The sequence below is a fragment of the Sminthopsis crassicaudata genome, chromosome 5 (assembly GCF_048593235.1).
Source record: "Sminthopsis crassicaudata isolate SCR6 chromosome 5, ASM4859323v1, whole genome shotgun sequence".
Classification (NCBI taxonomy): Eukaryota; Metazoa; Chordata; class Mammalia; order Dasyuromorphia; family Dasyuridae; genus Sminthopsis; species Sminthopsis crassicaudata.
Window position 1 is genome coordinate 124,780,143 of NC_133621.1, and position 15,839 is coordinate 124,795,981.

General features: G+C 34.8%; 1 protein-coding gene across 2 annotated transcripts in view; it reads right to left on the reverse strand.

Annotated features, from left to right (window-relative positions):
- Positions 1-11,562, reverse strand: part of KCND2 (potassium voltage-gated channel subfamily D member 2) — a 599,276-nt gene extending 587,714 nt beyond the window's left edge. For both annotated transcript variants that reach the window (XM_074268169.1, XM_074268168.1), the window contains exons 1-3: positions 11,486-11,562; positions 10,591-11,202; positions 8,516-10,048 (exon numbers count right to left, since the gene is read on the reverse strand). In XM_074268169.1, the coding sequence (XP_074124270.1) occupies positions 8,516-9,630 (1,115 nt within the window). In that variant the 5' untranslated portion in view covers positions 9,631-10,048; positions 10,591-11,202; positions 11,486-11,562. The remainder of the gene's footprint in view (positions 1-8,515; positions 10,049-10,590; positions 11,203-11,485) is intronic.
- Between the last annotated feature and the right edge of the window lie 4,277 nt (positions 11,563-15,839).

Here is a 15,839-nt window from a genome sequence, read left to right on the forward strand (position 1 = left end):
ATTCCTTTCATGCTTAATGGAACGAAAATACTTCAAGGTTTATTCTCATAGCCAACCTCCCTGCAGGGGCAAAATGACCATTTTGGGGAATTGAGATCCTAAATTTTCATAATACATTGTTAATTCTTGTCTCATATGCATCTGTTATCTCTGATATAAAGATCTTTCTTTAATCATCAGCAAGAATATTGACATATAAGGCATTGACAGAGAATTCAACTATGTATTGATTTTTATGCAGCATGTGCCAAAACCTCACTTTAGATAACTGATACTTGAATGAGACATTGTAATGGACATGTTTACTCTTCATTTCTCTGGATTCTCTAAAACATCCATTCCTGTACTAAGTCAAATTATCAGCAAGATGTTTATCCAAACCAAAGTATCTTATTCCCCTGCCTAGAAATATCTTTATATGGTTCCGATACAGTTACATTATAGCCCTAGGTTTTAGAGAAGGATGAATTAAGAATTAAAAAAAAAAAAGAAAAGAAAATCAAGATGTTTATTTGTCTATTTCTCTCTCTCTCTCTCTCTCTCTCTTCCAAAAATAAAAATTAAAGAAAGCTTAGAAAGCTTAATGAGTAGAAAAAATAGCACTGGAAGCACTGGAATTTGATATAGAGGACCTGGTTTAAAATCCAAGCTTTGCCACCTGTTCAGCATTGTTAATGCAAAGTTGCCTCCCTGGATCTCAGTTTTTTCACTTGTAAAGTTGAAGGATTTAAAAAGTCCATTAAGAATTCTTCCATTTATAAATTTATAATGCTATCCAATGATACTTCTAATAAGTAATCATGCAATAAATATATTTAAGAATTCAGATTCAGGCAAAAGATTATTTCCCCAGAAGAACTGGTGCTTTTCATTTTTAAAACTGAGAATTGCTTCATTCCATACTTCCCTTTGTGCCTAAATTAGCATGAAGTTCAAAGATTAAATTTAAATTTCAATTGCATTGAATCAATGTTTATACCAAGTATATCCATTTCTTTACATATTTTCCTTGTATTATAGTTATTTCAACTATGTATTGTAACTTTGCATGCTTCCTCAAAGAAGATCTAGATAAAAAGAATCTCTGAAAAATCTTAATCAAATATAACTTATCAATTTATTGTACAAAGAGTTTCTATGTAATTTATTATTATTATTATTCTCTGAGCTGCAATAGCAAGTAAATTACTCAAAAAGTAACTACACACATGAACTGAAATTACTACTTTTCTTTCACCACTTCAAAGTTATTATTATTTGAAAAAATTACAGCTAATTTTCAGGAAGAAAATAAAGTAGGATAACAAATCTGAAAACATGTGTCACATTCTCCAAATTCCAAAAATGGCATTAATTTCTAATTTTCTTATTAGTGTTTTCTGTGACATTGTCCAGTTTTCCTTTTCTTTTTCCACATAAGGTGACACTGTCTTTAAAAAGTTAAGGCAAAATAAACAATGAGAAAAAAAGTCACTGAGGGAAGGGAACGGAACAAGTAATACATAAAAAAATCATGTGCTACTTAAACCTAGGTCCAATCCCACTCCAATTGTCAGCATATCAGATAATTGTCTCTTACCTTTTTCAGTATACTATCATATTAGACAGTCCAATAAAGAACGTTATGTTTAGCTATTTGGTATTACCTCTTTCTCATTTTTTGAATAACTGCTAATGGTAAGGAACAACTTATATTGTGGATATCTTTATTCAGTTCCAGAAAATTAGCAATCAAGGAGACCAACACACCAAATGAATCAATAATCCACACTGATTGAGAGAGACAGTTAAAGCAGAGTTATACATAGTACACTTTTATTATTACCCAGTATACAAGAATAATTTTGAGGAGGGTACTTGGAAATAAAGCTCTAAATTACTTAGGACAGAATAAGTATCAACTAGTGAAACCCAAGATTTAAAAAAACAAAAACAAAAACAAACAAACAAAAAAAAAAACCTACGTAGTATATGAATATGAATGTGTGATCATCTATACAACATCTGATCCTCATTTTCCTAACAATATTTAAATAAAATATTTAATTCTTTGAACTCTACAGAGTAAAGAGGATGACAAAATCTAAAACAAAGAGAAAAAAAACTTTAAAAAGCACTTCATCTTACTCTATTCTTTAGCTATAGATATTTTTTAACATCTCTATACATCTAAGTTGAATGGACTATCTCTTAAATCACTTCAAGCACTCAAAGTCCATCATTTTATGATTCTAGCTGGTAACTAATGATAATATTGAGTGCTTTTGTGTCCAACCTATAGTAGAATCTTCCAAGCTCATTTGGTTTGATCAACAAGTTGGACACATTGGACGGTAACCTTAACAATGATGTCATTTCAGGTCTCTTCAAATAAATGACAAGAACCAGATCATTTATCAAACATGAGAGAAAACTGAGAGCAAAACTTACTATCAATTTCGATTTAATTTCCCTATCTCTCAAGTTAGTTATATATATATATATATATATATATATATATATATATATATATATATATATATATATATATATATATAACACGTGCATACCCATAGAATCTAAAAGTCAGCTGATAGGATTAGAAACAAATAAAAACTTCAGACAATTTCTTATTCTGCTTTATGCCTATCTGTTCAGAAAAAGGAACTTACCAAGCACACAGTATAAAATACCTCCTCCTGCCCTATCTCTCTGTAATTGATCTAGGAATACAAATACAAGTTCTAGATGCTACATGAACTGAATGAAAAATTTGAAAAACGTTCCTCATACAATCTCTACTTCAACTCATTATTGTTTATAACTTGAAATATGCTACACCCCAGTGGCAATGAAAATATCAGAAAATTTCACATGTATTGCAACATACTTTTTATATTTCTTTGATAACTTAAGGAGCACTAAATATTTTATAAATCTGTTATCATAAACCATTCTCCAAATAGCATTTTATAAGAATGTGGTCTTTTGTCAGGAAATTGACCACTTGTAAATCTGCTTGAGGTGAACACTAACAATATTTTTGTAGCAAGTGGGAAATATTTCCCTCCATTCTCAGTAATAGTTTGGCAAGTCAAAAGTCTCTGGACAAATGGTTTTAAGTGCAATATATATATATATATATATATATATATATATATATATATATATATATATATATATATATATATGATACACAGAGAGAGAGAGACACACACACACACACACACACACGTCCAAAACTGTAGAATCTGAAGTGACAGGCATTAATAAATAAAACTTATTTAGTGGGGTCATTCATCCTTTTGACAATCTATACATCCTTGTTGTGTTCATGTTAAATTCTTTTTCATATTATGTCATTTGATGTTCTTGATAATTATCTTTTGGTACAGTTAAATTTGTCTTGATATTTTGTTTGCCAGAATATTATTTCACAAAACATTTTAAAATGGAAATGGCATATCAATAATTAGTAAGCCTTTTCAAAAACAGATAAACCAAAATACTAAAATGACTAAAAAGGAAAAAAATATATATGTACATATATATATACATACATATACATATATATATATATATATATGTATATATATATATATATATATATATATAATTTCTGAGGAAGTTCAAAGTATATTTCAATCAAAATATCCACAACTTTTAAATAATCAAAACAATAGCTTTTTCTTTATTTAATTGGAATTTCATCAAAGTTGAGATGCTAAGCTTTGATTGGAACATGGAACATTACCATGCCTTTTTTTGAAGGGTATGGATAGAACAGAATCTAAATTTGTAATTTCACTAGTGTGTGGAAAATCCCATATTTACATATAAAACTTCTGCAACATATAGTCTTAGATAAATTCCTGAGTCCTGGAATGTATTCATCTTACATAGATCTATGCCTATATATGTTTAAAATGGGACTTCAGTTTTCCTGAGTCTAAAGTCCTCTCTAGCTATCACAGAACACTGACTTCTGAGGTACACTGACTTCTGAGGTGCAAACTATTATTTTTTAATTAGGAAGAGGTACAAACCAGAGAAGCAAAATTTCTCAAGAATATTACTATGATCTATTAATATTTAATTTATTTTTATTCTCCAAGTTCCTTTTCAGGCTTTTCTTTTTGTACATATGGTTTGAATATATGCATACAGCTCTACTCATAAAAATAGCAAATACATTAATCATTGGGTCAATCTTGGTAGTTCAGAAGAATGTTACTAGCTCTGGTATGCCATAAAAATACATTTAATCTGTTTTTTAAAATGATTTAATCACCCAGTAATCATAAAGAACTTAAAAAAAATCTAACATAACTATTATTACAAGATAATAACTCTCTAAATTATTAAGGGAGTTTCTCAATAACATTGCCAGTTCTAAAGCTTTGAGAGTGAGGTACCCTAAGAAAACTGAATTGAAACTCTGTGAAATTCACATTCATTTGCTAATTATTTTTATAAATACACACTGCATTTCAAATTACTCATTGAACTTGGCTATAATAGCAATATATACAAAGTCCAATTAGTTTCATTTAGCTTAAGAACTTCATTTGGTTTATGAATGGGAATTTGGATAGAAAGAACTGTCATGAATACTTTGTATTCTGTATACACACACACACACACACACACACACACACACACAAACAAATCAGATTCTGATTCTCCTATTGTCTTATAGAATAATAATCATTAGGGAAATAGGGTGAAGAGGAAAATTTTTTTTTGTCATAATCTTGTCTAGATATGTATAACACATATTCACTTACTTATCAGATTTATCCCTCACTCCCCAAAAAAGTAAGGGGCTACCAAAGCAACTCAACATAATTTACCCAATAGTTACCCAATTTAAACAGTAAATCCTGCTTTGCTTCTATACATTGTTTTAAACTTATTTTAAATTTAAACAAACTCCATACCACAGTTGTTTAGTAGTTGTTTCCAAATTTAAGAAGTATTTCTTAAAAATGAATATAAGAACTTTAATAACAATGCTGTGTTATACCCATACCTGAAATAATTGTTCACATCTACTTTCCTAATGTATAAGATGTCAGAGCAATTGATGATTTTAAGGTAAACACTCATATTAAGATGGACCCATTTATTACTGCACATAAAACAGCAACAAATGGTTAGATAAACAATTATCTAGGTGACATTGGATGATAGTGCCAACACCTAATGACTAGGCTTTTAGAATTTCACCTCCCGTGGTTAATGTTCTTACTGGTTGGAACTTCCAATAACCACCGATTTAGATTCCATTATCACTGCTTCTATTATCATTAGTGATGTATATTAGCACTATTAAAAATAATAGCCACTGTAAAATAGTCCAGCAAATGTAATGGAAAGTTTTTTGATTTCCTACCAAAAAGAGATTGCCATTAACTCCTGGCAAAATATATTTTCTCCAGAAAGTTTAAGTTTAGCATCAATCTTAGGAATACTGTTAAATTTAAAAGTCCAGACAAATAATAATGCTATTATTTATGCCAGATTATGCTAGCTAGGATAATGCTAGATTATGACATTTTATTACATTTTATGTTTGCTAAGAAACATTGATTCATTTCACAAAGATAAGCTCTACATGATATATGCATACATATCCTTTCAGTTATCTCTAAAATAGAGTTTGAAAGCAAGACATATTAAACATTATAACTTGTTGAACAAAGATGATTGAATTTATAGTCATTGATTTGGAACTTCTAATTTTAGTTTTGAAATAAATACATGTTTATAATATGTTTTTATATAATATATTTATACTTTCCAATGAACTACATATTCATTCTGAACTACATATATTTTAACAAAATTTTAATAGTCTAAGAATGGAGGCAAATACACACACACACACACACATATATATATATATATATATATATATATATATATATATATATATATATATATATATATATATATATATATATATATATATATATATATATATATATATATATATATATATATATATATATATATACAGTATATCATCTGTTATTATTTACTTTAATTTCCTAAAAAAATTTTCCCTAATTCTAAGATATAAGCAGAAGTGATATCTTAAAAGTAGAATCTAGTTTACATTCAATTTCTCAGAAAAGATGCATTTGGTTCCTCTAAAGCTCCTACATATGGAACACTTGAAATAAAATCCACTGTAGAGATTTTATTCATACATTATGATTCAGATTCTCAAACCTTTCAAAATGTAAATAGATTGATTCTATATCTGCATTTCATTTATATAATAAAATGTCAGTAATTTTAAAAGTATTCTTCCCAGAAAAGACAAAAGATTTTACCATCACCTAATCAACAGATGAAAGTAATCTCCAAGAAATGAACAGTCAGAACTACTGAACTCATCTCCTGTCTATAGCATAACATTTAAATCGCTTCTCTGAATCTAGCCTCTGGTCTCATTAGGATAGCAATCTTTGTCTTCAACCTATGGAATCACATTACTGAAGATTCACTGACATCTCATGGACAACAGTTCTATTTAGAAATAATTCCATGTATTTCCTGTATTTCATTTCTTCTTAACATGAAAATCTGTATGAAACACATGTGTCTGTTCATTTAGTGTGAATCTGCCACTTTTTATTTCTAAATAGAAGTCACTGGTTTGCTTGTTACCCAATAATTCTCTCCAATAAGTCCAATGATATGATAGGGGAGGAGGGAGTGAGAATCTTTTCATGAGGAGTGAACATGCAGAGTGAATGAGTTCTTCAACAGTCAAAATACAGATTTTTACAAACACCTTAAAAAAAACCAGATGAAATAGAAATAGGATATACATTTCCCTGATAAAAATAAACAAATTCCCACAGTTTTTATAAGTAGATACACAAGTAGATTATCAGCAAAAAGATAGGAAGACGAAAATGATAAATAACTACTAACATTACTCTTAATCATTCATAATTTGGAAATAATGCTTTAGCCTAAAAGATGTGTTGCATCAATTAGCCATATGAAAAAAAAAATTAGCACTCTAGTTCGACAGGACAATATTTATGAAACTGAGTAGACATTAATTAAATCATCATCTGTATTCCTTAAAGAAGTCAGTTAAATTACCCATCTACATAGAACTTAAAAACAGCCTGAAAAACAACCTTTTTTTTTTCTTTCTATAATCATCATCAAAACTTTACTCACTGACATCATATGCAATGAAAGTATAAAACGGCAGAAAAGGAATTAACATTCTTCCTTAACTCAGCTAAGAACTTATAAAAGTAAAAGACTGAAAATCTAAAAACGTTTAAAATGTACCTCTGTTTTTCTCCAGTCAGAATACTTTATTAACTATTTGGCTAATTTTCTTATTTGAATCTTAAGCACAGTAAGACTTTCTATGATATTAACATCTTTTTTAAAAAAATAAGCCATTTTGTGTTTGTTTCCTTCTTTTGGAAGCATGTACCACATGTATACCACAAGTAAGTAAATATATAAGAGAATTTTAGAGGGCAAGCATCCCTACACTTTACTCTTCTACTTTTATTTACAACCAAGGCAAACATATTGCATGATGGAATCTAGAGAACTGAGAGATTAACAACAACAAAAAACAACAGCAAAGTAGATGGCAAGTATGTGTGTACATACACACATACACACAATTTTAACTTACTCAAAAGTTTGTTCTCTTCAAATTGGTTTGATTTGGACAATTTCAAAGTTAATAATCATCTAAGTATATGGCCATGTATATGTACATGTACACATATGTAGGAAAAAACAACAGTAAGTGCTAAATGAATTGTTTTTATAGATGGATGAGATTACTATGCATTTTTAAACCTTTTGTGATGAAAAAGAACTTTAAAATGAGATTTACTACACAATAAAAGTAATATAAATAATGCTATTCAATTCATTTCAATGCATGATGCTATCCAATATATATCACAGGACTTGGGGAAAGGTGATTCTTAATATTATTTCTTCAGCATCCAAATATTAATTATATATTCTTTTTGAAAGTATAATGTTAACTTTTTAATTTGGTTTCATATATATGCATAAATACATATATATATCCATATATATCCATATATGTATAATAATTTTTAGAAAATAGGAATAGACTCATTAAATCAAGTCTAAAATTGTTGTCTTCTACCCATATGTCTGGGAATATGAATTTGTATTTCCAAAACTCAGTTGGATATTTTATATAGCGGTTTTAGTATAGTGAATGACTATTTACATTCAGGAATTCACTTTTCTCACTAGAAGTTTGGACATTCTCATTCACCTCTTAAAATGTACCAAACCTTATCATGATAGACACTTTCTAAAGAAATCAAGCAGAGACAACTTCCCCCCAAAAACAAATCAAACCAAAACAAACACCTTACAATTTTTTTTCTTCAATCATCACATAGAGATACTCAGAAATACTACTTTCTTTGGTTTATAACCACCATAATCTCTTGCAGCCACCCTTCAATGGCATTCCATTCCCCATCATGGCACCTACCCCAGTGTTGTCATGGTGACAATGGTATACCAGAAAGCAGCAGGGATACTGGTGAATTTGCTGGCTGAAGACCCCTTCTCTGCATAGAACATGACAGTAGCAAAGATGATGATAGCCATGGTGAGAGAGAAGAGCAGGAACCCCAACTCTGAAGCACAACTCTTGAGTGTGTAGCCCAGGATTCGAAGGCCCTGAGAGTGGCGGGAAAACTTAAAGATCCGGAAGACTCGAAAAACCCTCAACGTGACAAAGGCCCCGCTAACATCCTCATTGTCGGTCATCACTAACCCGATGTAGTAGGGCAGGATGGCCACCACATCTATAATGCTCATGACACTACGAACAAAACGATAGCGGCTTGGGGCCGCTGCCAGGCGCAACAGGTACTCAACAGTGAATATCATCACACAGGCTGTGTCCAGACAGAAGAATGCTACAGCATAACGCTCACCACATGGCAGCTCCTTGATGTGACCAGGACTAGAGCCACATGGAACTGTCTCCACAACATTGGCAATGACTGAGACAGCAATGAAGAACCCAGTAACATAGTAGAATACCAGGGCCATGGTACTAGTATGGGGATTCTCAAAGGCCCTCCAGACCCTCTGCCGGGCAGTCATTGAAGGCAGAGTGCTCTCCCCTGTATTTTCATTATCAGCATCATCCTGTAGTCTTTCAGCATTCTCCCGCCTACGGTCCTTGTATTCCTCATAACAACAGTCACCGATAATCTCTGGGATGAGGCCAAAAAAGGCCAATTCTTCATCATAGGCAGAGATGCACTCCTGTCTTGGGTAATGGAGTTTGCCAGTGCGATAGAAGTTCAGGATATGGCGGAAGATATCAGGATCACGGTCAAAGAAATATTGCTGGGTCTCAGGATGGTAGAAGAAGTCCCTCTCTGAGCTGCCCAACAGTGTATCTGGGTAGCGCTCCAGGGTATCCTGCCATGTCTGGAACTGAGTGCCACTCACATTCAGGACAATGAGGGCATCTTGAGTCCTCTTCCTCTCCTGCCTTGGGGGTGCTGGCATGGGTCCTGTGGCCACAGGCATCCAGCCTATGGCTGCTGCCCGAGCAAAGGGCAGCCATGCTGCCACCCCTGCAGCCATGGTTCCGGTTCCTTTTCGGGAGGTGCCGGGAGAAGGTAGGGAGGCCTTTAATACGTGGCCACAAAATTAAGTGCAAGTTACCGTTCTCTTCCCAAGAAATACTACTGATTAAGAATGTGGTAAAGATGAATACTGCAACTTCAAAAGTAGAGATGTTGCTGAAGACACAATTCTGAGAGAGGCAGCCAGGTACACAGAAGCCAGGTACTCAGAAATTTAAAATAGGGGTAATAAATATAGCAATTCACAAGCCTCCGTGAAATGAATCTAACCGAGCTCTCACCTGCAGCTGGTACCACCCTCCCACACACAGGCAGATATACACACAGGTGACTTCAGATGCAGCCCTTTCTTCTTTAAGCAGGTGTCTCTGATTTTCTCCCACACACGGTCCAGATGTTGGGGAGAGGGCTTACGCCTAGGAGGTGAGGGGATAACTGTCAGTCACCTGCTTTTCTTCACCAGAGGAGAGGGGCTAATTGCCGCCTCGCCGCCCCCCTCCCTCCTCCAAGACCCAATTCTTTATCCCCTTTCCTCCAGGAGTCTGTCCAAAAGGCGACCTGTTGTTGGAGCTCCCGAGATGCAATCACAGTAGTAGACCCCTCAGTTCTCCTCTTTTTGGGAACTGGGTATCCTGCCCTCTACCTGCCATGAAATGATGGGGAGTGAACAGAAGGGCTGACTCCAAATTGTCCCTTCCCGCAGAGCCTACCCATACACTGTGAAGGGGAGTAGAAAAAAACAAAATAATAATCTCCCCCCCCCCCCAAAAAAAAAAAACCTACAAAAAACAAACGAATAAAAAAATCCGTTTGCTCAAGCCTCCCTTCACTCTCTTTGCAAGTTTAGCTCCAGTGCAATTTGACATTTACAGACCCCAAGCAGGTTCCTCTTTGGCAGCGGTGACAGCAGCGGCAGCATCTGCCGCCCACAAGAACGTGCTTCGCCTGCGGTACATACCTGAGAAAGTCCAGGCGCGGAGCTGAGTTGCATAGAGACTTTATTCTTTTATCCGTGCATCCAGAATGAGAGACAGGGCAAAGCGAGAAGCCGACTCAGCTCCTCTGGGGAAGAAGCCGCCGAAAAGCTCCAGTCGCTTGCTCGTCCCCTTCCCCCATGCCTCCTTGCCTGCCTGCCTGCCTGTCTTTTCCCTTCCACGCTTCAGGAGCCCACGGGCATCAGGAGGCGGGGTGGGGAGGAGGTGAAAAGGAGGGGGTTGGAAGAGCAGAGAGGGTTGGCTGGAAGGGGACCCGGCAGGAGCAACAAGTTCAAAAGGTGGGAGGTGGGGGGAGGGAAATCGCCCCTGCCAACTTAATGCACCTCCTGCTTGTGCAGGAGCCCAGGATCCTGCAGCTCGAAAGCTGCCGGAGTCAGGAGAGAGTGGCCGCCGCAGCAGCCGCCTCCGAGGTGCTGCCCATCCCGGTGGGTGGCTCTGGGCTGGTGCTGGCAGTCTGTGCGCTGGCTCGGGAAGAGGCGCTCGGGAGCAGGAGGAGGGCGCGGGAGGGCTTCTCTCTCCTTCCCCTCCAGTGGGTGGTCCCGCATCTCCCCGAGCTCCCGGGGCTGCGCGGCTGGCTGTGCCAATAAAGAAAAAAAGAAACACGAAATAAATAAATAAATCAAGAAACAAGCAACCCCCTGGCACCGCAGGTTATTAAAGGTTCCTTGTTTTTCCCTCCCCCACCTTCGACCTTTCTCCTCCCTCCCTCCCCCACCCCTCTAGCATCTTGTTTCTCTCCTCCCTACCCACCTACCCACTGCCACCCCCTGGCTCAAAATGTCACCGAGCAAAAGCAGCCAGGTGGATCTTCTGTGGGAAAGGACAGAGATCTAAAAGCGGAACAAAGGGAATCCTCACGTTCTAGGTTGCGGCGGTTTGGTGGTGTCTGTGGAGGCGGCGGTGGTGGCAGTAGTGGTGGTGGTGGTGGTGGTGGTGGTGGTGGTGGTGATGGAGAAAGAGACACTGTGTGTGCGTGTGTGTGTGTGTGTGTGTGTGTGTGTGTGTGTGTGTGTGTGTGTGTGTGTTCTTCCCAGGTCCCTGTCCTAGACGACCGTGGGAAATAGACATACACATTAAGAACCACACACACGCACAACCCTCCACCCCCAGCCTCCCACCCCTCCAAAAAAAGCTGGGCATGGAAAACCGGATAGCTGAAATTAGTTAAGGTGTTAGGGGCTGAAATGTCAAGATATGAAAAGTCTGGGGCTAATTTTAAGTACTTGTTTATTTTGGTGTTTATGGTACCAGTCCAGGAAGAGAAAAATAATAATAACTTGTCGGAAGTCAAAGAATCTTGTCTGTCCCCTTCTCCCCACAACTCCCTCTCTATTGCTTTCTGATGAACAGTAAAACATTTAGATCCTTTCCCTAAAACGATCATTCGAAGGAGAGACAGAGACAGAAACAGAAAACAAATAGACAGACACATTGACAGAAAGAGAGGAAGACAACAAAATAGCAAGACAGAGAGGAAGATAAGACCAGAGAGGCACTGTTACAGAGACAGACTGGAAGACACGGAGAAATACAGAGGCACACACAGAGAGATTGAGTTCCTCCCTCGTCTTCTCACTTCACCTCTTCTCAATGCATACTCTTTCACCACATACACACGTGTGTTATGAATGTGTGTATGTAAGAAACAGGTTGAGGTGGGAGGATGAAGGGAGTGGTAAGTGTAGAGAAATTGTGACCCTTTTGGTGTTATGCTTCCTCACTTTAAAATCAAATAACAGAGCAAAAACCTCTTTATACCACTAGATGGCGGGAATGACGTGAAATTAAATTCTTGCCTAAGGAACTGGCAACTCTAGAGACGTGGAAAGACTAAAGTTTCTTACCCAAAAGTGAAGGAAAAACAATGAAAGTCTATTACTTTGTTTATGTTGCCGTTTTTCTCTTTCTTCTATCTTTTCCCCAGCTCTGTTCTCTTTTCATTTTTTTCCTATCCCTCTCAATTCTCCCTCATTTTCTCCTGTCATTTGTCCTCCTCCTTCCCTTCTGCCCTCTCCCTCCCCCTTCCTTCCCCTTTCTTTCCTTCTTCCCTTCCTTCCTCCTCCTTTCTTTCCTTCCTTCCTTTTTCTTTAAATGTCCGAGTCTTATAATGGCACTGCATTGCAAGAAGAAACATGTAAGTGAAAATAAAATATCTTTTGCATTTAATTTGAAAAATATATAACAAAATACAGATTTTAAAAACTATTATGGATAAATAAAAGAAATAAAATATCTCAAAATAATAGGTTATCATCAATATTTATTGTTGAAAACTGGCTAAAATTCTGTCTGCAAATTACCTTTCCTTGGTTTTGCTTCATTTGGTTTGGTAAAATAAATAAATGGATTGTGAGGGGCAGTACAGGAATTTGTTCTCTTCCACCAGTGATCATAGATATAACATCTTAGCCTTGGAAATATGAAATGTTATCTCACACACACACACACACACACACACACACACACACACACACACATACACAGGCATCACACATACCACAATGACTTGTACAAAAAAAAAAAAAAAAGGAAAGGATTCAAATTGTAAAATCAGACATCTAAACTAATGAGGTCAAAAAAATGTCATGAATTTAGTTGGGACTAAAGTGCAAAGATGTCTGCTGTTCAACTATTTTAATTCAAATGTATGTTGGGACTATAGCTGAAAATGTAAGTTTAGCAGAAAGAAAGATAAGGACACATTAGCTGATTATTATTACAAAAAGAACTCAGTCTAGTGAATTATGTGGTGATATGGCATTGTTAGGAAACAAAGTATACTCTATATAACCAGCCAGAAACTGAAGATTGATGAATACTCAAGTAATACCATAGATTTTCCTAAGGCACAGAAATGTGGAGAGACAGTATAAAGTGATCTGAGTAGTGCTTTTGATACTTCCCTTCCTGAGATTGAGAATTAACAGGAAGGAAAGTAGAATACTTAAATGTCCCCAAAATGTGAAATGATTCAATTTTTTTTAATGATACATTAAACAAATATCCTTTTCATTTAATTTGAACAATACATAACAAAATATAGATTTTAAAAACTAATACAGGATAAGTAAATAAAAGAAATAAAACATCTGAAAATAATTATTGATGCAAATTGACTAAAATATTGTGTATTTTAAATTAAATTAAATTTTCAATTAAAAGGTGAAATTTTATGTCTCTAATCATTAGAGAGTGTTCAAAAATGAACAAAAACAAATAAAATAGGATTGGTTTTAGGGACAGAAAAAACTTGGGTACAAATCCTGGATTGATACATAATAAACATGTGATCCGAAACAAATCCTTTAATCTCTTTAAGCCTTTAAAAAACTCATTAGAAAACTGGAAATGATAATATTTAATCATCTACCTTACAGAAATTTCTGGCTAGCCTTAAAAGACTCTGTATTTTAAAATGATATATAAATAAGAGTTGCTATTTTTCATTGCCTACTTGGTTAAAGAAAGAACTTGGGGCAAGGTGTTGACTTTGATTTCATGGATAGAAAAGAGAGAATTTCCCATGTAGAAAATCCTTCCACAAGATAGATTGTTAGCTTACTGATAATGTAAGAATCATAAAAGATTTCTTAGGAACACACTGAGAGGTTTAATGATTTGTCCATTGCAAAGAAACTAGTGAAATTTAGAAGTCGTATGGAAAAGTCCTTAGCTCCTAGGCTGTCACAATAACATTTTCTCTCTATTAGAAATACAAGTATTAATATAATTACTCAGAAATACTATCAATGTATGAAAACTTTTGCTCTCTGTATAGCCTAATATACAGTAAAGCATTTTTTCAATTTGTTTTATTAATGAGAAGGATGATGATGGTGGTGGTTTGCTTTATTGAAGATTCATGTTGCTATTATCATTCCAACTAAAGATCTTGTCCATAGAAATTATTGTTTTTCCCAGAGCATATAACTATTAAAAACAATGTTGTCCCTTGAAAATGAAGCTTTTTAGTGTGCCAACAATAAGGTACTTAATTTTTTTTGAGGTTATGGGGACAGATTCATATATTTTCTCACATTTCCTTTGATGTTAATTTGTGAGATTCAATTCAATAAATAATTAAAAACTTCTTATGATTCTGTATAGTGATACAATAAGAAAGAACATTTATACAAACCTCTTTCTCCAGATGTTTATAATATACTTGGAAAGCGATACAACATATGCAAAAATATAATAATATAATGTGATTAAAGAAAAATCTAGAAAACTTGCTCCTAGAAAATATGAGAAAGTAGAAGACATTTCTGGTGGGTAGAGACAGAGAAAAATTCATGTACATGTGTGCATGCAAAAAAAATACTGCTGAGAATATACTAGTGTGAATTCTAGGGTGAAAAATAGGGTGATAGAAGATAGATGGTGGTCAGAGAAAGAGCTCCTTTATTCCAGTTAGCCCATTTCAAATTTGACTAATAGTTAAGTTCTTTGCATAAATCCTGTTTTTTTTTTTTTTTTTAACAAATCACTACCACTGATTCTTGTTATGCCTTTTGGAGCCAAACAGAATAAGTCTATCTCCTTTTAAAAGAGACAGATCTTCAAATACTTGAAGACAGCTATCAAGTCCCACTCAGCTTTTCTCTTCTATAAGTTTATTCTCAATTTCTTTACATGATTCTCATATGGCATGATGTTGAGATCATTCATCTTCTATTTGACCTCCTTTGGACACTCACCAGCTTATTAATGCCATTTCTAAAATGTGGCACTATAAAATGCACACTACAATATAATGGCTTTTTTAAGAGCAGAGCACAATGTGACCATTATCTTCCTACTTCCAACAATATGCTCCTATTGCTATAGTATTAGCTTCTTTTTGATTGCCATGCTTTTGATGGCTATTAAGCAAACATTCCTCTAAAACTCCATTTTTTTTTCCAGACAAGCTGTGATGGTTCTATGTCACTCATTTATACTTATGAAATAGCTTCATTTCAAGCCCAAGTATAAGAATTTACATTTATCTTTATAACATTTCATCTTATGTTTGGCCCCATGTTCTAGACTGACAAGATTTTTTAGATCTTGATCCTGTCAGATATTTTGTTGGAGATTTTCCCCAGAATTATATCATCATCATATGTGTTAAGTCTCTATCTATTCTTTGATTCGTCACCGATTAAAATATCAAATAGTACAGATATAGGTACAGATTTCTAGAATATCTCATAGGATACTTTCTTCT